The sequence below is a fragment of the Piliocolobus tephrosceles genome, chromosome 8 (genome assembly GCF_002776525.5).
Source record: "Piliocolobus tephrosceles isolate RC106 chromosome 8, ASM277652v3, whole genome shotgun sequence".
Classification (NCBI taxonomy): domain Eukaryota; kingdom Metazoa; phylum Chordata; class Mammalia; order Primates; family Cercopithecidae; genus Piliocolobus; species Piliocolobus tephrosceles.
In genome coordinates, this window is record NC_045441.1 from 4231513 (window position 1) to 4253987 (window position 22475).

Here is a 22475-nt window from a genome sequence, read left to right on the forward strand (position 1 = left end):
GGCTGCGAGAGGAGGCCGGAGGCGAGCGCGGGGCCGGCAGTGGGCGCGCAGGGCCGCTCGCAGCCGGGGCCGGGCCAGGCGTCCGGACAGGTGATCGGTGGTGGTGGCAGCGGCGGCGGCGGCCCCAGCTTCCCTCCGGAGTTCTTCTCGGGGCTGATGCCCGCAAATATGCAGAATTACCGGCCGGGTCGCTCCTGAAGCCAGCGCCGGGGAGCGAGCGCGGCGGCGGCCAGCACCGGGAACGCACCGAGGAAGAAGCCCAGCCCCCGCCCTCCGCCCCTTCCGTCCCCACCCCCTACCCGGCGGCCCAGGAGGCTCCCCGCGCGGCGGGCGCGCACTCCCTGTTTCTCCTCCTCCTGGCTGGCGCTGCCTGCCTCTCTGCACTCACTGCTCGCGCCGGGCGCGCTCCGCAAGCTCCGTGCTCCCCGCGCCACCCTCCTCCGGGCCGCGCTCCCTAAGGGATGGTACTGAATTTCGCCGCCACAGGAGCCCGGCTGGAGCGCCCGCCCCGCGGCCTCGCCTCTCCGCCGAGCCGCCAGCGCCTCGGGACGCGATGAGGACCTGGGCTTGCCTGCTGCTCCTCGGCTGCGGATACCTCGCCCATGCTTTGGCCGAGGTTGGTGCCGCCCCCGCGCCCCGTCCCTGCGCCGGCTCCTCCGGCGCACACCCCCCGCTGGCTGGGGCGCCGCGGGCTCTGCAGAGAGCGTTTTGGTTTCTGCTAGGGTGGTCGATGTTTAAATTTTCCCAACTGGTTTCTATTTTCTGCCATGCCTAAGTGTGTGTGGGGAGTTTCCAGCGTGTTGCGTCGCTTGCTCTGCCTTGGGGGGACTGAGAACAGCGAGGAGGACGAGTGGGGAGAAACTTCGGGGGGCTTAGGGTCCTCTCCGGGGAAGGGGAGCTGGGGCGCAGCGGGCGCTGCAGCAGCGGGGTGCGGGGGGTGGGGAAGGGGGTGTGTGTATGTGTGTGTGTGTGTGTGTGTGAGCCGGCGAAGCCTGGGGAGGAGAGAAGGGCGGCTGATAAACAGGTAGGGGCGGCTGTTGCGGAAGCCCCTGGCCGGGCAGGGTAGGCAGCGCCAAGCCGCAGCCCCCGGTTCCCAGTCCCCAAGCCCGGCGGGGCGCAGGGCCGGCGCAGTCCCGCCCGCCCGGGCCTGCTTACAGGTGGCTGAGCCAGGCGAGCTGGGGCCGGGCCAGGCGTCCGCACCCTCCCACCGCGGCGTCCCCGCCCCCCCATCCTCATCCCCATCCCCGGGAGCTTTGCTGTGATGCATGACTTTCCGCAGCCCCCGTCGTGGGAACTTAGTGCTTCAGGCTCTCCAGCGACCCCCGACTCTCCTTAAAAATCGGGGAGGGGAGTGGGGGAGGCCAGAGGTGAGGGTGGTCCCCGCAGGGCCCGGAGAGCTGTGCGAGGTGGAAGTTTAACCCTCTCTCGCTTTCCCTGGAGGTTTCTTCTCCCAGCCGCCGGCTGGATTTGGGCGTCTTAGTCGGCGCTAGGGCCGCGGCTGGGCCGGAGCCCGGGGTGGGGCGAGTGTGTGAGATGTGTGTGCGCGTGTGTGTGTCTGCGCGCGCGTGCGTGTGTTTGTGAGACGGAGAGACCTCTCCACGGGTTCGGCCCGGGATTCCGGGGCGTGAAATTTAAGCCCTGCCTGGATTAAAGTGTTAGGGCTGCCGTGACTCTCACCGACCCGTGACGCATTTTAACTTGATCTTTCTAGATGTTGATCTCACTATTAAATCAGAAACTCTCGGCCCCCTCGCTGCCCCCAGACCTTCTGTAACTGACACCCCGGGCGGAGGGGCCGGAGTGCGGGGGCTTTTGTCTGAAAATATAAAGGGAGGGAGGCTTTGATTTTGCAAAGGGCGGAACATGGATGGGGTGGAGAATTTGGGGTCTCTTCCAGCCCCACCCCCGGCTTCTGGTTCCAGGGCTGGGGCGAGGGCTCCGCGGGGGCTGGGGCGGGGACTGCGGCCGGCGCTCGCGGGGTGTCCTCGGGCCCGGGGCGGCGGCACTCCTGGCGGCCGGGGGCGCGTGCCGGCGGGGTCGGGGCCGCGGGCACTGACCGTGTGGCCTCTGCTTGCAGGAAGCCGAGATCCCCCGCGAGGTGATCGAGAGGCTGGCGCACAGTCAGATCCACAGCATCCGGGACCTCCAGCGACTCCTGGAGATAGACTCCGTAGGTAAATCGCGCCCCTTCCCTCGGCGCGCGGGGAGGGCGCGGGCGGGCGGCCTGTGCGCCCCGAGCTGGGGCCGGGCGGGGCGCCGCGCAGGAGCGCACCGAAAGGTCAGAATCCAATCCCCGGCCATAAGCGCCCGGGCGGATGAGTCAGGAGTTTCTCTTCCAGTCTCCACTTTCTCTCCCAGCGGCGGCCGAAGGCTGCTCGCTCGCCCCAGGATTGTTTTCGCCTTTAAGGAAAACGCCGCGTGTGTCATACAAAGTTCAGCCGCGGCCCCCGTCAGGTGTGCGGGCCCCGCGCCTGCCCTCCGGCCGGAGGAGCGGCGGGATCCGGCCCAGACCCTGGGCGCTGAGCCCTGGCCCGTGCGCCGGGCGGGCAGCCCGCGGAGTGAGGCCCCAAGGACAGGCGCAGCTCCCGGTCCGACGGGCGGGCGGGGCCGGCCCCCGGGTCAGAGCCCGGCCCCTTTGTAATCCCTGCGAGCTGGTACCGCGTTCTTGCCGCAGGGCTGGGCCTCTGTGGTTGCAGAAGCCGGTGTCTTACTGTTTTCACGACCCAATAAAAAGCCGTAGACGCATCTGCTGCCTGGGGCTATTTTTGCGGCTCACCCTCGGGCCCTGGGGCCCGGCCAGTAGAGAACACAGTTTATTTGCAAGCACAGAGTTTTGGAGCGAATGTCAGCTGCGGAGTTGGACGTGGGTTGGCAAGAGTTAAAGGGGCTTCTCACCCCGGGGGGACCACGGGTGGGTGGGAGGGGCGAGGGTGTAGGGTGGCCGCCCGCCCCCTCAGGGCTAGAGAGCCCCCTTCCTAGAAGGCGAGATCTCTCTTCCAGGCCTTTGTGGCGCCCTTTTCAAAATGCGCACTCGGCCTGGGAACTCCAATCTGAGCCTTAACCTGGTTTAAAAAGGGGGTCTGCGATACACTTGTTGAAAAGAGTAACTAAAGGCCGCAGAATTGGAAGAATTTATATGACATGAAGATTTTTCTTTCCCTGCAAAGGACGCTGAAAAGGGGGGGGGGCATGGAGGGATTAAGTGAAATCACATGGTCTAGTCATTTGGAAATTTGTACCTAATTATGGTGGTGGAGAGGCATGAACTATTTTCGTTTCATGCCAAAACCATTTTCTAACAAGGCCGATGGTTTCTGTAGTTTCTTGACCCAGGAAATCCCTGGGCTGATCCTTATCGGGGGCGGGGGCGGTAGAGTTTCACTCCGAGAGCACAGCTGGGCGGGGGGATTTTGACCAGAGTCCCTCCATGGGTAACTCTGGGGAAAGGGATTTGGCTCTGGTTTGTGGGGGGGGAGCCCTTGCCTGAATCTCGCTGGTCCTGGATGGGTTTGGAAAAGTGGGGGGGTGGGGGCTGCTTCCTGGAGAAGGTTTCAGGGCTTTTTGGCGGGGAGGGGGGGGGTGTGCTAGCAGAAGGGGGGCTTGTGAAGAACTGGGCCTCCTCGTGGGACTGGCTTTGGAAGCCGCAGGGAAATGGGCCATTCAGTTTCTGCTGGGACTATTCTTATTCTGGTCTTGGCGCCCCGCCTCCTCCACCCCCACCCATTATCGCCTTTAGCATTGCAGCTCCGTGGTGTATGCTGATGGCATTCCTGACCCGGGGGCTTCTAGGTTGTAGGGTCCAAACAGAAAAAAACAAGGATGCCCTAAGCTAGTCCTCCTAGTCGATTTCAAATTCCCCCTGCAGCCATGTGCCTGGAGCTCTTTCCTCCTGCCCCAGGGAAGGCAGAGAGTGCGGATCTCAGCCCTCCTGTCTTGTGAGAGGTTTTGGGGTCTGAATAGGATTCTCCTAGTGTCTGGGAGGCTTTGGGTGTGAGAATATGGGGGTGGCATCTACCTCCTCTCTTGCCCCCAGCCTTGCCCCTGGTGGGGGACCTTTTGTAACACAGCGGGGCCTCCTTTGTCCTGTTCAGTCCCCTCCCCAGGTGTGGCTGGAAATGGAACCGGAGGGACCCACAGTCTCTCGCCTGCGGACAGGAGAGGCAACGGCTGCTTCTCCAGCTTGTAGGGGGTGCCTTTTCCTTAACTCAGGTTCTCTCTCGTAGGGAGGGTTGTAAACTGGTTGAGGTCATTTCTCGTGGGGTGAGCGTCCCTCCGGGTCCTGTACTCCCTGTTTGATCCAGAGGTGCTTCTGGTGTCTTAGGAGCAGGGGACAGTGTAGGGTTCAGGAGGAAGGGGCTGGAGAAACGCAATGTAATGAACTTTCCCTCGGGGTTCCTTTATAACCCTTCCAGGCTGATGTTTTGTAGGAAGTAGAAAGAGGCCTGGAGGAATCCCAGGTGTGCGCCCCAGCTATGCTGACTCCTCCTCCAGGTGGGTGGGGCTTTGTGACTGGCATTTGGCTCCTCCCAGCATGCAGCCTACGTCCCATTGTACAGTTAAGGAAACTGAGCCAGGCACTGTCTGGGGGCTTGGCCGCTCCTTGGCTGTGGCTGGAGGAGCAGGGGTAGTGACATTCCTCGCCATCCTCCCGGAGCCGGAGCATTTCATTCGGAGGGTGTGCTGGAGAGAAGAGTGAAGGTTTTTCACCTGTGGCTTTTAGAGCCGGAGGCCAGCATGTGGTCTTTTAATGACCGGCAGCCGGCGTTTAGGGCCTGTTTGTCGCGTGTGCAGTGGCAGCTGAGGCGTTTTGTTCCCCAAAGCAGTCTGGCCCGCTGCCCGTGGTTCATCGAGCGGCTGATAACGTAAATATCCCCATCCCCATCTCGGGCCAGTCAGACCAGGATGGGTGGTTGGGAGATTCTCCCTGTCCTGGAGTTGTCATTGGGACATCTGTGCCTAAAAGACAAAAGGGAAAACCTCCTTATTAGCTGTCCTGGGAGCAGTTTTAGGAGTGATTCTTGCCGGCCAGGCCACCTGGGCCTGGTCCTGGGCTGCTGGGAGCTGTGTTTGCTGAGCTGTGGGCGGCTGCTGCCCTGAGCCATGTCTCAGCCAGTAGATCGGAAGGGCAGCTTTGGTGAGCATGGTCCACTCTTGGCATCTCGAGCTGGGGGCAGACAGTGGGCTTGTTAGACTGGGAGCAGTTCCCCTTCTGTCCCTTGTCTCAAGAAATTCTCCAGCTCAGGTTTTCTCGGGGTCAGTGAACTAGCAGGACTGCCATCTTCTCTGTTTATTAAGCCAGGGCTAGAGGGCCCATGTGCTGTGGACGCAGAAGACAGAGGCTCCTGTGAGCCACTCCTCTTTGTCTTGTTATATTTCTCTGGGCCTCAGTTTCCTCGGATGTAAAGAAGTGATAGCACCCACCGCACACACAGAAACTGTCGTTGGTAAAGTGGCCGGCCGATGCAAACGTGGCTATCGCAAGGCATCGGAAAACGGGAGCGGGTGTTACGATAGAATTTTCTCCTACGAGTGGCGAGTGGACCGGTTGCTCTTTGGTTTAGGCCATGGCAAGATGGGCACCACCAGGATGTGACTCAGAAGTGTCACTTTTTCATGAAAAGAAGTGCTGCTTGTAACAGTTGGTTGATGGGAAATTCCTACTGCGTGAGTCGTTCTGTTCTGATCTTATTTTGAGCCTCAAAAAAAAAATTAGTGTCATTGGAACATTGAGTCACTTTCGGTAAAAAGTTGGGCTCTGGGCGGGCTTCATCTTTGCCTGCCACCTCCTGTGAGGTTTGCGGGACTTAATTTTAAATCTGCGGGTCTCAGGCTCCTCTCGGGGTGCGGAGGAAGCTGAGGTGTCTCCAGTTGGTTTGCGGACGCTCACGGATGCCTCAGTGGGCTGGGAAGAGACACTTCGGGCTGCTAGTCCTGAACGCAGGAGGTGCAGAGCCCATTAGCTGTCTGGGCTGGTGACTGGGAGGTCCCAAGCTTCCCAGGAGGGGGTGGGGAGATCTCTGTGCCTCTGGGGCACCCTGGCTGTGAGGCTCACTGTCTCGGCGCCTGTTCTCCCTTGGTTATATGCTAGAGAGGCAGGATGGAGGGAGATGGGAAGAGACCCCCCAAGCTGGGACCAGGGGGCCAAGTCAAGGAGACCCAGAGCCACCCACGGTGTCCAGGTGCAGGCAGTATCCATGGGCAGGACTGTGGGTCCTCTCCCTGCTGCAGGAATCGGAGAGACCTAAGACTCCCCCAGCCTGTCTGCCGTAGCCATCAGCACCTGTGAATGGGGTGGTGTGTGCACTGGGTGGGGCGACGGGGATAGGGTTCTCAGTTCTGCTCCCCGGTCAGTGCTGGTCTTGGCTCTGGGCCACTGCCCCACCTGCACCTGGCCGCCTCACTGTAAACACGGCTGGCAGATGCCAGCTTCTCTCAACCCCTTTCCGCAGGCCGCCTCCCTCTGTCAGGCTGCGGGACTCCTCGGTGTGGGCTCCACGAGAGGCCACGTGCCCTCCTGCCTCTCCTTACGGCCGCTGGCCCTAGAGTAGACTCATTTCAGGAATGAGTGGGGTCTGGCCCACAGCCCAGTCTGGCTGTTTCCAGTGCCCCTCAGAGGTTAGGCCACTTGTTCGGGGAGTGCTTCAGTGAGGGGGAGGGAGGGAGACGTACAGGCACCTGCAGAAATCTCAGCGGCCTCTGCTTCTCCTTTGCTCCGGCCCCCAGACAGAGGTGGGGCCTGGCTTAGCCCTGTGCCCCTTGGAGAGGTGCACTGAGCTGGGCAGCCTCAAGCCCCTCCTGACCCGGAGCAGCCCTCACCTGGGCTACCTCGGAGGAGGCACCAGAGGAGAGACTGTCTGCAGCCTCTTCCCCAAAGGGCCCTCAGCTTCGTCGCCGGCCCCTGCGTTTGGGGCTCTCTGTGCTAATTGGGCGTTTTCCACAGTTTCAGGCGTTTCGTCTCCTGCATATCTGAAAAGCCCTGGTGGGAATCACGGTTCTCCCAGGGGGCCCCCTGCCCCTCATGGCAGGGAGCTGTGGGGGGCTGTGCTGCCAGGTGCCTGTTCCCCAGTGGCTCCCGAAGCTGGTCTGTGGGGAGTGTGGCTGGACAGGCCCAGGGCACAGCGCACAGGCCTGGAGCAGTCACGGTGCTCTCCTTCCACCTGCAGGGAGTGAGGATTCTTTGGACACCAGCCTGAGAGTTCACGGGGTCCACGCCACCAAGCATGCAGCTGAGAAGCGGCCCCTGCCCATTCGAAGGAAGAGAAGCATTGGTGAGTGGAGGAGGCCGCCATCGGCAGGGCAGGGCCGGGTGGGGAGGAGCTGCTGGCTCTCCCAACGCAGTGGCCTCAGGCGAGCGACCCATTCCCTCCTCCCTAAAATAGGCCTGGCCCTGGTGCCTCTGGCTCTGGCCTCTCCCGAGGCCTCCCTCCTTCGGGGGTGTCTCCTGCCCCAGCCCGCCTGCTCCTTCTGGAGTCCTGGTCTGGGCCAAGAGAACTTCCAGGGGAGAAAAGCCATCATAAATTCCTTAAGTGCTCCGTCTTGTTGGGGCCTGTCCCTAGGAGCCTTGCTGGAAACGTGGTCGTGCTTAATTTCGCAGTGTGGGCACTGTGCTCCCGCACCGGCTGCTGAACTGGTGGGGACGCGTGTGCCCCGGACGCCCTCGCCACACCCTGCATGCCCCGCCCCACTCACGCCTGGCTCCACGGCTCCACCCCCACATCCATTTGGGGGATATTTTGTCCCTTCTCACAGGGCAGCCCCATGGCCCTCCAGCCCCCTGAGGAGGAACTAGCAGGTTTGGGAGGTTCCTGGGCCAGTCGCTGCTTTCTACCCCAGTCCCACGTCCTCTGGGGTCCCACCTGATGGGTTTGAGCCCTGGTGCTGTTCATTGCTCTGTGGCCCTGAGCAGGTGGACCCCGTCTCTGAGCTGTGGTTTCCTCCATGGGGATGGATTTTGTATCTTCCACCTTAAAGTGTGATGTGTGGGTGGCTGGTCCCAGCTGATGCAAGCAGGCCCTCCCCAGGTGACATTTGCTGTGGGGGTCTGCATTTTGCACCCTTCAGACCAGTCTTGAAGGCCAGAGCACCCCAGCGAGTGCTGTAGGATTCTCTGCTAAGTCCCGCTCTGCCCCCCCCCCAGTCACTGGCCCCACCTGTCCAGGTTCCTCCAGCCTGCAGGCACCGGGCTGGGCTCCTTTGGATGTGTGGTGCTCCTGCCCACCCAGCCCCTGAGCCTCTGCTCCCAGCTCAGCCTCTGCTGCCTAGGAGGAATCCTGGCCTGTGGCACACCCTGGTTGCCCTCCAGGCCCAGCTGGAGCCGCCCCAGCCCTGGGGTGGGGCGGTGGTCGCAGAGGCCAGTCCCTGCTCACTGTGTCCCCGCCATTGCAGAGGAAGCTGTCCCTGCTGTCTGCAAGACCAGGACGGTCATTTACGAGATTCCTCGGAGTCAGGTTGACCCCACGTCCGCCAACTTCCTGATCTGGCCCCCGTGTGTGGAGGTGAAGCGCTGCACGGGCTGCTGCAACACAAGCAGTGTCAAGTGCCAGCCCTCACGCATCCACCACCGCAGCGTCAAGGTGAGCCTGGCCCCTGCCTCCCCACCCCAGCCCAAGGGCCGCCCCTACCAGGCAGCCAGGGTCCCTCACGCACCCACCACCTCAGCGTCAAGGTGAGCCCGGCCCCTCCCTCCCCATCCCAGCCCGAGGGCCGCCCCTACCAGGCAGCCAGGGTCCCTCACGCACCCACCACCGCAGTGTCAAGGTGAGCCTGGCCCTTCCCTCCCCACCCCAGCCCAAGGGCCTCCCCTACCAGGCAGCCAGGGTCCCTCCCAGGTGGCCACAAGGTGCTCCTGGCATGGCTGGTGGGGGGTGCACGGCTGCGCTCCCATCTCCCTGGCAGGTACACTGAGGCCCAGGGAGGAGAAGGAGCACCTGGGCGTGTGGGAAAGACAGGGCCGGCCGGGCCTTCCACTCTGATGCTCTGGGGATGAGTCTGACCTCCTTTCCACGCTCTAGGCCACAGTGCGGGGGCTGTTTTGGGCCTTGCAAAGTGTCGAGCTGCTTAGCCGGAAGCTGTCTGGCGTCCCCGGCACCTGGAGAGTCCTCTGCAGGCTCTTCAGTGGGGGCCGTGGTGCGTGGCAGGAGGAGTCGGGGGTGGGTATTCAGAGCCTGCATTGCCTCTGGAAGTGCCTGACCTTTGGAGGGTCCCCCGGCTTCCCCACTAGAGCAGCCCAGGAGAAAGAGAGGGAGTGCTTGGGGTGGGCTCGAGGCCAGATAGCGGACTTCCCTCTGCAGAATCCCAGGGTGAGCCCCGCTTTCGTTAAGTTGGGGATGGTGCCTGTCTTTTTCAGGCTGCTTTAGCAGAATTCCATCCACTAGGAGCTGATTAGCAACAAAAGTATTTCTCAAAGTTCTGGAGGCTGGAAGTCCAAGATCAGGGCGCCGGCAGACTCTCTCTGCTGGGGCCGTGTTTTCTGGGTTCGTAGATGACGCCTTCTCGCTGGGCCCTCAGTGTGAGGGGCGGGGTGAACGAGCTCCCTAGGCTGCTTTCTAAGGCACTGATTGCATTCATGAAGCCTCCACCCCTAGAACCTAATCAGGCCAGGCGAGGTGGCTCACACCTGTAGTCCCAGCCACTGTGGATGGCTGAGGCTGGAGGATCGCTGAGCCCAGGAGTTCAAGACCAGCCTGGGTAACATGGCAGGACCCCGTCTCTACAAAAAATACAAAAATTATCCGGGCGTGGTGGCACGTGCCTGTGGTCCCAGCTACTCTGGAGGCTGAGGTGGGAGGGTCAGGGTCACCAAATCCTCAGCCGACTTGAACCCAGGGGGTCCAGACCAGGCTGGGCAACACAGCGAGATCCCCGACTCTACAAAGAATTTGAAAACCAGCCAGGCGTGGTGGCGTGCACCTGTCGTACTCGGGCGGGTTAGGTGGGAGGACAGCTTTAGTCTGGGAGTCTGAGGCTGCAGCAAACCAGTGCAGCCTCGGTGCACCGGTGCAGTCTCAGTGTCTTAGAACGTAGCCAGGAGGTTGAGGCTGCAGTGAGCTGTGATGGAGTCCCTGCATTCCAGCCTGGACAACAGAGCAAGACTCTATCTCTAAGAAAAAAAAAAGGACTTAATGCCTTCCCTAAGACACCCGCCTCCTAATGCCATCCCCTTGAACTGGGATTTCAGCGTAAGAAGCCTGGGGGCATTGGCGTTCCTGCCACAGCAGGGCCTTCCTCCCTGGGGTTGTGCTGGGGGAGGAGCAGCACCTGGGTGAACTTGCTGACGGTCTTCTTTGGTTGCTGAGGTCCTGGGGCCAGGGCCGCATGGCTGGGCCTCTTCTCCCTGCGTTCAGGGAAGTGTGCCCGGAGACCTGCGGGATACAGCGCCTTGGGTGGGCTGGCTTTGGCCTGCGTGTTCTCCTCCTGTGTGCAATGGGTCTGAGGCAGGGCCTGGCCCTTCTGAGAGAGCCGGGGGCTGCTGCCGTCCTGTTTGCAAGGGAGGTTTCCTACCTGTTGGGGCATCAGTCTCCAGTTTTGGGGACGGGGTTGCAGGGCGAGTGTCTAAGGTATCTTCTGGCTTCTGTGAGGCCTGGCACCTCCCTAGGGCTCCCATCTTGGGGGGGGTGGCTCTCTTAGGGCTCCTCTCCCTGGAAACTGTCTTCAGTTGGTTTAAAGTGCTGTTAATGCTGCCACCTGACCTGTGAGACCCACGCGTTTGAGCAGCGGGCGCAGGCGGGTGCGGCCTCCCTAGTCCAGGAGGCTGTTGCTTTGACTCGGAGCCTCCTGGCCCTGAGGATTTTTTTTCTTTTTTTGACACGTGGTCTTGCTCTGTTGCCCAGGCTGGAGTATGGTGGTGTGATCACGGTTTGCTGCAGCCTCAGACTCCCAGGCGGAAGCTATCCTCCCACTTAAGCCGCCTGAGTACAACAGGTACACGCCACCACGCCTGGCTAATTTTAAAATTCTTTGTAAAGTTGGGGATCTCGCTGTGTTGCCCAGCCTGGTCTGGACCCCCTGGGCTCAAGTCAGCTGAGGATGTGGTGACCACTGAGCCTGCTCTTCCTGGAATGTGGGGTCACTGAAATTATGTTTGAAGATTTCAGTTTTGGGGTTAACATTAGTAACCATTCTTTGACTTTAGAAAAGAATTATTTCACATCCCCCACCCCCCACTGTTGTGACTCCAGGCCCTGGAGGGAGATGGGGCAGGGGGAGAAGGTTCTCCACGAAGGACTTTGCAGCCAGTCGGGCCGTTTCCTCGTCACACGACCAGGCACTTTAGACCCATAACTGGGAATTATCTTGGCCTCTGGGGACTTGGTCCTCCGAGGTGCCTGGGTATTGAGTAAGCAGATTCCACATCTTACTCCCCGGGATCTCCAAGGCCACACGCTCCCCTTTTGAAGCCCCGTTTTTCCCAGGGCCCTGCGGGTGCTTGTCTGGGGCACTCTTCTGTCCTTAGAGGATATTTACTGCCAGAGGGTCAGGGAAGGAGGGGAGGGGAGGGCCTGACTCGGGCCTCTGGGTCCCCCGGCCGTGAGCCCAGCACCGTCTCCTCTGTCCTGTGTGCCTCCCTGGGGCACAGCCTCTGCCTTTCTGTGGGCCTCGGCATCCTCCCAAGTTATATGTTGGAGGCCCTTGTGGGCTCTGAGTCCGGGATACCTGTGGTCTTGTTCTTATTAGAGATTCTCATGTCAGTTCTGGGTGTTGGGGGAGCCTTGGAGGTGTGGAGAGAGGCTCTCAGCCCATGGCTCAGCCTTGGGCAGGCCTCACCCTTCCCGCCCTGGCTCGTCATGGGGTGAGGATAGGAGGGCTTGGTCTTACAGGGCCGTGCTGCCTCCCTCCCCCGGCCCCCTGAGCAGGCTGGGTGGGGTCTAGAGGCTTCCAGCACCCTCTGGCCGGTGCAACATTGGAGATGAGAGGGGTCACTCCCTCTCCAGGAGTGACCCCTGCTTTGCTCTGTGCAGTGGTGGAGCCGGGACTAGGGCTCTGCCTCTGGGTCTCATCTGGTGGGACAGGGTCCTGGTCAGCCCAAGCGGGAACAGGGTGTCCTAAGACCTCAGGGCTGTGTCCTGCAGCAGAGCTGGGCGGCCCAGTCCCCACCTCCTCAGACCCAGGTCCCCCTCATGTTCCCACTTCTGGGAGGCGTCTTCTCCCTGCCCACCCATCCGGCTCCGGACACGGGGCTCTGGCTGAGGGGACAAAGGTGGGAGGAAACAGGAGGCCCACTGTGGAGGCTGAGCCAGGAGGCTGGTCCTGCCCCTGCGGATGGAGGTGGCTGTCAACCTGGTGAGAAGGAGATGGGCCCCAGAGCCTCAGCCTACATGCCTGTGAGTGGGCATGGGGTCAGCTAAGGTCAGCGGGGTTGGGGCTGACCGGGAGGGGCCCTCACAGTCTGTCCACCCAGGCTGGGCGTGGCACATCCCGTTTCCATTTTTTATGCCCTTCCAGTCAACATTCAGAGGTGTCTTGTTAGAAGATGGTAGTGAAGCCGGGAGTGGTCACTGCCCGGCACAGGCCCTGCTGGGATCACCAGGATGTGACTGACTGGCAGCCTCGGGGAGAGACTGGCCGGGGTCCCCAGCTGGGTGGGCGTTTCCTTGCACTCTGCCTGACACAGTCAGCTCTTGGTCCCTGGACGCCCAACTCTTCCCCCAGACCCAAGCCTCGGGGGTAGGACAGGAGTGTGGGCCTGGACGTGGACCATGGGGATGAGATGCCAGCCCGAGGGCTGCAGGGGTCTAGCCGGGACGGAGCTGACTCTGAGCCCTTGCTGGGCTGGAGGCTTCCAGGTGTGTGCTCACCTGTTGCTCGGGATGGGCCTCTGCTCCCTGGAACGGAGTGGCTGGGGTGTTCTGGGTGAGAAGCTCCCAGCCACGCCTCTGTCCACTCTCTGGGGTCTGGTGCAGGAGTCTCTAGGTGGGCGGAGTTGGGGTCCTCTTGAGCCAGGCTGGGCAGGGGCCTCTTACACGAGCTTGAGGCCTGGGCATTGCTTCCATTCTTAGTGGATGTGGGGGCGGTGCTGAAGGAGGAAGGATCTTCTTCTTTTTTTTTTTTTTTTATAAAGACTGGATCTTACTTTGTTGGCCAGGCTGGTGTCAAATTCCTGGGATCACAGGTATGAACCTCCTCCACGCCCGATTTGAGGGATTTTTTTTGTTTTCGTTTTTAAAGACAGAGTCTCACTTGTTGCCCAGGCTGGAGTGCAGTGGCCCGATCTCAGCTCACTGCAACCTCTGCCTCCTGGGTTCAGGTGATTCTCCTGCCTCAGCCTCTCGAATAGCTGGGATTACAGGCACACGTCACCATGCCGGGCTATTTTTTGTATTTTTTAGTGGAGATGGAGTTTTGCCATGTTGGTCAGGCCGGTCTCGAACTCCTGACCTTAGGTAATCTGCCCGCCTCGGCCTCCCAAAGTGCTGGGATTACAGGCGTGGGCCACTACACCCGGCTGGGATCCTCATGACCCAAGTCAGCATCTGGTTTGAGTGACATTCTGAGTCTCTGTTGAGAGACCCCCAGGTTGGGCTGTGGGGCGATGGGGCCAGGGCTCTGCTCTTTTGGAGTTTAGACTTCCTTTCTGTGAAAGAGGTGAGGAGGAGTGCAGGCTAGGAATGGAGATTCAACACTGTGTGACCCTGGGCTTGGGGCTTCCCTTGTCTGTGCTGTGTGTTCTCATCTCTAACATGGACCACGATGGCGTCCTCACAGGGTGGCTGTGAGGGTTACAGTGACGGGCGTGTGCGGTCCAGTCAGGTGTCTTTCATGGCTGATACTCTGTCTTGAAGCTTTGAAAGGGTCAGGACATAAGCTGGAGTGGGGGTGGGATCCCCTGCAGGGAGTGACTGTCCCAAGCCCTCCTCAGGGGGTGTCTGCAGCCTCTGGGCTTTGTGGCAGCAGGGACTCGGCATCCCAGGTCTAGAGGGGTGACAGCATCGCTGCGTTACAGTCTCGGGTGAGTTCGCGCCGGGAGTGTTGCGGTGGGGCGGCTTACGATGCAGGTGAACTCAGCTGTGGGGAATTGGAATGTCTGGTGTGCTAAGGTGCAGCCCACATCTCTGGGATGGAAAAAGGGGAGGGACATGGAGACCCCCCACCCCCATCACTTGGGCTCCGGCTTGGGGTCTGGGGGCCGGGCCACCTACCGTGGGAGTCCTGAGGACATCGTGGTCTCTGTTCTTTGGACTTGGCCTTCTTTTATGGAGGAGGTTTTTGTGAGAATCCGATATTCATTTTGTGTTCTTGGGAGAAAAATGCAGCTATTTCCTGGCCAGACAGAGGTGGTGGAACAGCCCAGAATCCTGGCATACTCAGAAACAGGTGCAATCGTAAATCGCTGTTTGTTTTTGTTTGATAAAAATGGGCTTGTCTGAGGAGACGGTGGGTTCCCAGACGAGCGGCCGTGCCGTGTGCCTTTCGCACGGTGCCCAGAGGGGCGGCATTTCTGCTGTGTCCTGGGAGCCCACATACCTGCGGCGGCTGGCTATCTTGAGTGGATGAGAGTGAGCCTGCCCCTCGCCTGGGCATCTGGTGTCTGGCCAGATGGGCCTGCGGTCTCTGCCGAGCCAGGCCCTGGTATCTGCCCTGCCGAGGGAACTAGGTGAGGCTGCTTGTTGACCAAAGAGGCTGTGCCACCCGGAGGGTTAGGGCCAGGAGCAGAACAGGGCGCCCTGCCCGAGCCCATCCCCACGAACCCAGATTTCAGAGCCCACCTGCCGCATGCCTCACTTGGCTGCCCCTGCAGAGGCTGAGGGTGGGTGGGAGCAGCAGAGTAGGGGTGCTTCGAGCCCGGGAGGTGGCAGGATGTGAGGCTGGTGCTGTTCCACCTGCTGGGACCTGTGTCCAGGGCCTCCAGGGGAGGGGAGGAAGGAGCTCGGCCCCTGCCGAGGCAGGAGGGGGCTGGGTCTGGTTTTGTGCACTGGGATCCCTCGTTACTTACTACCTGGCAGTTCTTGACTCAGGGAGGGCTAAGGATACGCTTGGAGGGCTGGGGGTGGCTGAGGTCCCAGGCGGCCCTGCTGCTCCTCTTGAGGCTTTGCTGCAGTTCATCCTCAGGCTGGGCCTCTCCCACCCCGGGCCCTCAATAGGGGCGTGACTCTAGACCCGCTCTCTGCCTGTGGTGGGTGGGGGGTGGTACTGTGCTGAGCTTGGGGACCAGGGGGCGGGTTGGTTTCGAGGCTCTGTGTTAGAATAGACGTCAGTGACAGCCCACTCCTGAAGGTTGGCTTTGTCCTCAGTTCTGGGGGCTTCTGCGTGTGCAGCCTCATTTATTGCTCAACCCCTGAGGGGGTGTGATCGGCTTCCCTTTTACGGATGGGAGGTGGAAGTGTGTGCACAGCTGCGGAAGCCTCTCTCTGGAGGATTCTGTCCTGGGGAAAGGGGCAGATTGCCGTGGGAGTTGGGGGACTGGTCTGAGGCCTCCCGAACGGAACGGAGCCCCATCCAGGAAGCGGCGGTGTCCCGGCCGCTTTCTCTCACGCTTTGTGACGTAGCGAAACCTCCCAGGCCAGGTCCTGTTTCTGAGCTGGCTCCTGACCCCAGGCGTCCCACGCCCTGCACCTGCTGAGCTCATACTTGGCTGTCTGTTCATGCCCCAGGCAGGCCAGACCACTTCACACGCCTGCAGGCACCCTTTGCACTGTGGGTTAACCATTAACTCAGCCTGGGACAAGCCTGGTCCCCAGTGCCTTAGGGCCCGGCTTACCTTCGGAGCCTGCCTGGTCCCAGGGTGCAGAGCTGACCTTCTGCCTGGGGGTCCTGCTGATGCCCAGTCTCCAGAGTCCCCCACCCCGCCCCCTGAAGAAGGTTGGGAAACATTCCCCTCCTGCCTCCTTTACCCTCCTGACCGCCTGGGAGGCAGGGCCACTGAGCTGGGGGCATCTGACCTTGTGCTGAGGCCTCCTCATTCACCCAGCAGCGTGCATTCCCCCACGCCCCTGTGCTCAGGAGGTGACCCGGCCTCTGTTTCCTTTCTAGCCTCAGTTTCCCCATGAACCGTGAGGGGTGAAGTGGGGGCTGTTCTTGGACTTAGACCCTGTATGCGGCAGGGCTGGTTCCGTGGGTACAGATGGGGCACCTGCTGGGTGCTCAGCTCCCCAGGGCCTGGGAGGGCAGGAAGGTGGTGGCTGTTCCCTGGCATGTGCCCCAGGGGGCAGGTGGGACAGCTTAGCAGTTAGGGACAGGTTTAGTTAGGGCTTGCCTGTGCCTCAGTTTCTTCTTCTATGAATGGAGGTACCAGTCGTGCCTCCTTATAGGGCGGTCGGGAGGATGGCATGAGTGCTGGGGTTTGGGCTGGGAGAGCCGGTGCTCGACTCACGCGGTCCCTGGCCGTGCATTAGGGGTCTGTTGATGCCAGGCGTGTGTGTAGTAAGATTCCCATAACGGGGCCCATGTGTACATTATGCCTGCATGAATGTGTGTGGGGGGTGGAGTTGCCTCCCCATGACAGGGTATGTGTGTACATTATACAGGTGTGTGTGTGGGGTGGAGTTGTGTTCCCATGATGGGGCTTGTGTGTGCATTATGCATGTGTGCGTGTGTGTGTGTGTGTTTCTTGCCTCCCTTGTTGAATGCCTGAAGCTCCCCTCTCTGGCCTGGACTGGGCCATTGTCTGCCTTCAGCTCCTCCGGGAAGGGGCTGTGGAGGCAGGACCCCTATGTTGTAGAACCACAACATACTGCCTGGAGAATTAAGGGCAGGTGTGGCTCGCAGACAGGCAGAGTCCAGTCTGAAGAGGGACACCCCGCTGAGGTCTGGTTCGTTTTTGAGCTGCCTGTGCCTGACAGCCACAGCCCGCCAGCCTGTGCTCCTTCCGGTTCATCTTGTGGAGCCTCAGTGATGGCCCAGGGTTCCTGGCCCTGGTTTCCGAGGTCAGGCCTCTCTGAGCCCAAGGAGAGCCTCGGACCTGGGGGAGCCATGAGGGGACCCCGGTTGTGGGTCTGCTGGCCCTGCTGCCTGGGGGCTGGCAGGGAGGTGGGGCCCTCATCAGGCCAGCAGCTGGGATTATCATGTGGACTCTCAAGTCCACAACAACCTCGGGCTAGGATACAGCCACGAACCCCCCATTCCTAGGCCATGGCTTTACATTTTTTTTTAATTAATAGAGATAGGGTCTTGGTGTATCGCCCAGGCTGGAGTGCAGTGGTATGATCACAGCTCACTGCAGCCTCAAACTCCTGGTCTCAAGTGATCCTCCAACCTCAGCCTCCTGAGTAGGCTGGGACTACAGGTGCCACCATGGCTCGCTAATTTTTAAATTGTTTTTAGAGACAGGCTCTTACTGTGTTGCCCAGGCTGGTCCTGAACCCCTGGAGATAAGTGATCCTCCTGCCTTGGCCTTCCAAAGTGCTGGGATTACAGGCGTGAGCCACCATGCTCAGCCTGGCTTTTAAAATGTATTTAATAACAACATGATCATTTGAAAACATTTTCCAGCTGCACATCCACACACAAGCAAACGCTTTTCCTGGCCGCCTGCACCCCAGAACCCCCAAGCTCCCATACCTTAGCAGTGTGCATCCTTCAGAACCCCCAGGCACACGTGAACCTTTGGGTTTATTTTAAACAAAAATAGGATGAATCTACAAAATGCCATGCTCAAACGCCAGGTGTGGTGGCTCTCGCTTGAAATTCCAGCACTTTGGGAGGCTGAGGCAGGAGGATCACTTGAGTCCAGGAGTTCAACATCAACCTCGGCAACATAGCGAGATCTCATCTCTACCAGAAAAAAAAAAATTTAAAATTAGCTGGGCATGGTGGCCCGTGTTTACAGGTGGGAGGCTGAGGTGGAAGGATCATTTGAGCCCAAGAGTGCAAGGCTGCAGAGAGCTATGATTGGCCTGGGTGACAGGGTGAGACCCTACTCAAAAAAACTAAAACACACACACAAAAAGCTGCACTGCAGCTTGTAGGTTCTTCACCTGGTACTCCTACACTCCCCACCACAAGGTAGCATTCCTGGGAGGAGGTCAGAGGTCAGGCTGCTCTCTCCTCCCTCCCAGCCTGTCCCTGGCTCCCAGCACGTCGTGATGTCTGAAGCTCCATGCAGGCATTCATGGCTGGGCTGTGTTCTGTTGGGCAGGTGGCCAAGGTGGAATACGTCAGGAAGAAACCAAAATTAAAAGAAGTCCAGGTGAGGTTAGAGGAGCATTTGGAGTGCGCCTGCGCAACCACCAGCCTGAATCCGGATTATCGGGAAGAGGACACGGGTGAGTGGCTGCCTTTGTTGGCATTGGTGTTCGAGAACAGATCCTCGGAGCCTTGCTTTTGGGGTGTTAGGTGACCCCCTGGAGCGCGATGCTCACTACTGTGTGCATCTGGGCTGCTGTTGAAGGACTTGTTGGCCTGCTCCTGGGCCAAATGCCTGCTGAGGAGGCAGATCCCATGCCTGCAGGTGTCCGGTGGGGAGGGCAGCCCAAGCCGCGGCACTGACAGGAGAGGAGGTTCAGGCCTCGCTGAGAGGGGCTGGGAGTGCATAAGATGCCCAACTCATCAGTGGACCACGGGGCTGAGATGAGAAGAATCTGAAGAAGGGCCCCTGCCGGGATGGGCGGGAGGAGCAGGTTCAAGGACTACAGCTGCCCTGGCTGGCTGGGGTCTCTCCTTCACCCCACCGGGCGGACTCCACCCAGGAGCAGAATGGCCTCTGTGCCCTGCTGTGTCTGGGCCCTGGGAGCACGAGGGGACTGAGAAGTTTCTGCATGCCAGGGTGCTGGCCTTCTCTTCTGGAAAGATAAACACCGTAGGTATTTGTTGCTTCAGTTCTTCACCCCGACGGCCATCCCTTGGCCCACTCACCGCCGTGCCCTTTTGTTAACAGGAAGGCCTAGGGAGTCAGGTAAAAAACGGAAAAGAAAAAGGTTAAAACCCACCTAAAGCAGCCAACCAGGTAGGACCTGTCCGCCGGACACGCTGAGTCCTGCAGGGCGGGGAAGTGCAACCAACTGATCACACCAGCAAATCACGCTTCCTGGCTCGCCGGGTGCGGCGGGGACGTGGCCCTGATTGGCCTTCATGGTGTCTGCTCGGCTTGGGTCTCCTTGCTCCCCGTCTGCTCCTGCCTCGCAGTACGCCCTGGCCCGCGGCTCACTCCCACTCTGGGAGCCTGCCTCCAGCTTTGTCCTTCTCTTTGTCGTTGATTGGGGACACAGGAGCATTGCACATGAATAGAATGTGTTGGGCGACCTGAGCAGCGGTGGGGCAGCTCTGACCGCCTGACCACTCTGGGATCACCCACCCCATTTGACAGATGAAAAAACTGAGGCTTAACGGAGATTACAGATGAGGACTGTTGGAGGCTGAATATATCTGGAAATCCTTTATAAATGCGCAGGGCTGTTGGCTCCTGTGCTGGAAATTGCATTTGGCTCCTAGTGACGCCAGACAGCACAGGGACTGAGATAAGGTCGAGCTTCATGACTTTCATCTAAAGGTGGGATTGCAGAGCAGGGAGGGTAGTCTTGAGGTATCATCAGGGTCTCCCTTCTGTTTGGCTAGTGGCATCCATCTGCAGTTGCCTCGTGGCCCAAGGTGGCTGCGAAAGCTCCAGAAACCACATCTGTGCTCCAGGCTGGAAGAAGGAGTGAGGGGGGAAAAGGGCAAAATAACACCCTTAGAGAGCGATCCTGGAAATTCCACCCAGCGACTTTTGTGTTTTTCTCAGCTGCCATCCCTCCACTGCAAGGGAGCTTGGGAAATGTCTCCTAGCAACACACGTCACTTCCCAGATGGAAATGGGACCTAGGCACTCGCTGTCATCACAGAGGAGGCAGTTTCAAGCCTTCCTGGTCCTTGGCATTGGCCCGCCTGGCTTGGGAAAGTTGGAGCCCTGTCTGGCCTGGTTCCTCCTTCTGGCACGTGGGACTCCATGGCGGCCAAAGCAAATAGTTTCTTTAGAAGAGAGGAGGCTCTCAGAGATAGGGTGTCTGAGAACCCTGGCTCCTGTTTGCAATGTGGGACTTGGGCCTGCGGGTGAGGCCCATTCATGAGGAGCCTCTTGGGAGGAAAGTATCCACTTGGGCGGGTCTTTGAAGTAGTCCAGGACTGTTGGTCAGCCAGCCTTGGCTTCATTTGCCCAAAGTGTGGTGTGATGGGTGGTTTCGCGCCTGCCTGCAGGTCCTTTTTCTACAGAGCGTTAGGCTCTGGCCTCCATGGGCCTGCTGGTGACAGACCCCATGGTGAGAGGCTGGCACTCCTGTTGTCCCATGCCTGGCTGGCACTCATGCTCAGCCTATAGGTGGCCCAAGTGTTGGAGTGTGCGAAGGAGCAGCAACATAGGATGTGGAAGAGTTGTTCTTAAAGAATCAGCATAGGTCTGCCTAGGTGCAGACTCTTCTGTCTGGCTGGTGGCCTCCATCCTCAGGATTGTCTCATGGGCCAAGGTGGCTGCCAGAGCTCCAGAAATCACATCAAAGCCCTAGGCTGGAAGAAAGGAAGGCAGGGAGAAGGGCAAATGAACCATTCTTGGCCTCAGTTTCCCCCATCTGTACAATGGAAGAATGGGGCTTGGTCTCTAGACATGTCCTGTGAGATGCTGGGAGCCTAATCCCAATTCCTGTCAGGGTACTGCAACATGGCTAATGTGGCAAATGTGATTCTGGAAATTTCATGAAAACTTGAAATCCATGTGTACCCCTGATTGGGTTAAATGTTTTCACCCTGTTTGCTTCCTATGCAGTGATGTGTGTGCTGGATGGTTCACTTGGTCGGTGGTCTCAGTGTCTGTCTTTCCCTTCTCCCTGCAGATGTGAGGTGAGGATGAGCCGCAGCCCTTTCCTGGGACACGGATGTACATGGCGTGTTACATTCCTGAACCTACTATGTACGGTGCTTTATTGCCAGTGTGCGGTCTTTGTTCTCCTCCGTGAAAAACTGTGTCCGAGAACACTCGGGAGAACAAAGAGACAGTGCACATTTGTTTAATGTGACATCAAAGCAAGTATTGTAGCACTCGGTGAAGCAGTAAGAAGCTTCCTTGTCAAAAAGAGAGAGAGAGAGAGAGAAAACAAAACCACAAAACATGACAAAAACAAAACGGACTCATAAAAATATCTAAACTCGACGAGATGGAGGGTCGCTCCCGTGGGATGGAAGTGCAGAGGTCTCAGCAGACTGGATTTCTGTCCGGGTGGTCACAGGTGCTTTTTTGCCGAGGATGCAGAGCCTGCTTTGGGAACGACTCCAGAGGGGTGCTGGCGGGCTCTGCAGGGGCACGCAGGAAGCAGGAATGTCTTGGAAACCGCCACGCGAACTTTAGAAACCACACCTCCTCGCTGTAGTATTTAAGCCCATACAGAAACCTTCCTGAGAGCCTTAAGTGGAATTTTTTTTTTTTTTTTTTTTTTTAACACCATAAAGTGATTATTAAGCTTTCCTTTTTTCTCTTTGGCTTGCTTTTTTTTTTTTTTTTTTTTTTTGATTATCTCTTGGATGACATTTACACCGATAACACACAGGCTGCTGTAACTGTCAGGACAGTGCGACGGTATTTTTCCTAGCAAGATGCAAACTAATGAGATGTATTAAAATAAACATGGTATACCTACCTATGCATCATTTCCTAAATGTTTCTGGCTTTGTGTTTCTCCCTTACCCTGCTTTATTTTTTAATTTAAGCCATTTTGAAAGAACTATGCGTCAACCAATCGTATGCCGTCCCTGCGGCACCTGCCCCAGAGCCCCTGTTTGTGGCTGAGTGACACCTTGTTCCCCGCAGTGTATACCTAGAATGCTGTGTTCCCCGCGCGGCACATGAGATGCATTGCCGCTTCTATCTGTGTTGTCGATGTGCCCTGGTGCCGTGGTGGCGGTCACTCCCTTTGCTGCCAGTGTTTGGACAGAACCCAAATTCTTTATTTTTGGTAAGATATTGTGCTTTACGTGTATTAACAGAAATGTGTGTGTGTGGTTTGTTTTTTTGTAAAGGTGAAGTTTGTATGTTTACCTAATATTACCTGTTTTATATACCTGAGAGCCTGCTATGTTCTTTTTTTGTTGATCCAAAATTAAAAAAACCACCAACAAAACCCATGGACGTGAGAAGCATTTTGTGGTACGTTTTTCTAGCACTGATTCTAGACCGTGGTTGCCAGGTCATGCGGTGTTTTGTTGGGTGGAAACGGAGGTCAGAGCTTTCTGGGTGGGGTCCCTGGACCTGCCTCCATGGTTTAGCACCTACGGGGGTTAGGCCAAGGGCATCCTCCAGGCTCCACACTCTAGAGTGGATGAGGAGCGTCAGAGTAGCCAGAAGACCATGAAGAGTTTCATCCAAGAAGGGAGCCCACCTGACCTGGTGTGTCCACGTGCAGCGCCCACCATACCTTGCCCGGGCTGGCCCCTCCACCACCTCCAGGCCCACGAGACAAACCATCGAGGTCGCTTTCAATCTTGACCCCACGTTCTCCGTGGACCATCTGTGGACTGGCGGCTGGCTGGCATCTGTTGTCCATGTGCTGTTGGAAGGTTCTTATGAAGGATTGTCTTCAACA

General features: G+C 58.9%; 1 protein-coding gene across 2 annotated transcripts; it reads left to right on the plus strand.

The window, feature by feature from the left end:
* Positions 1-73: 73 nt before the first annotated feature.
* On the plus strand, positions 74-22013 carry PDGFA (platelet derived growth factor subunit A). Of its 2 annotated transcripts, XM_026447232.1 has the most exons (7): positions 74-616; positions 2078-2174; positions 7164-7268; positions 8386-8573; positions 18071-18197; positions 18809-18877; positions 20733-22013. In XM_026447232.1, exons 1-6 carry the CDS (start codon positions 554-556, stop codon positions 18862-18864), a joined length of 636 nt encoding a protein of 211 aa, XP_026303017.1. In that variant the 5' UTR covers positions 74-553; the 3' UTR covers positions 18865-18877; positions 20733-22013. The 2 variants fall into 2 exon arrangements, with proteins under 2 accessions (XP_026303017.1, XP_026303018.1); XM_026447233.1 differs by lacking the exon at positions 18809-18877 and having other exon boundaries at positions 94-616.
* Positions 22014-22475: the final 462 nt, after the last annotated feature.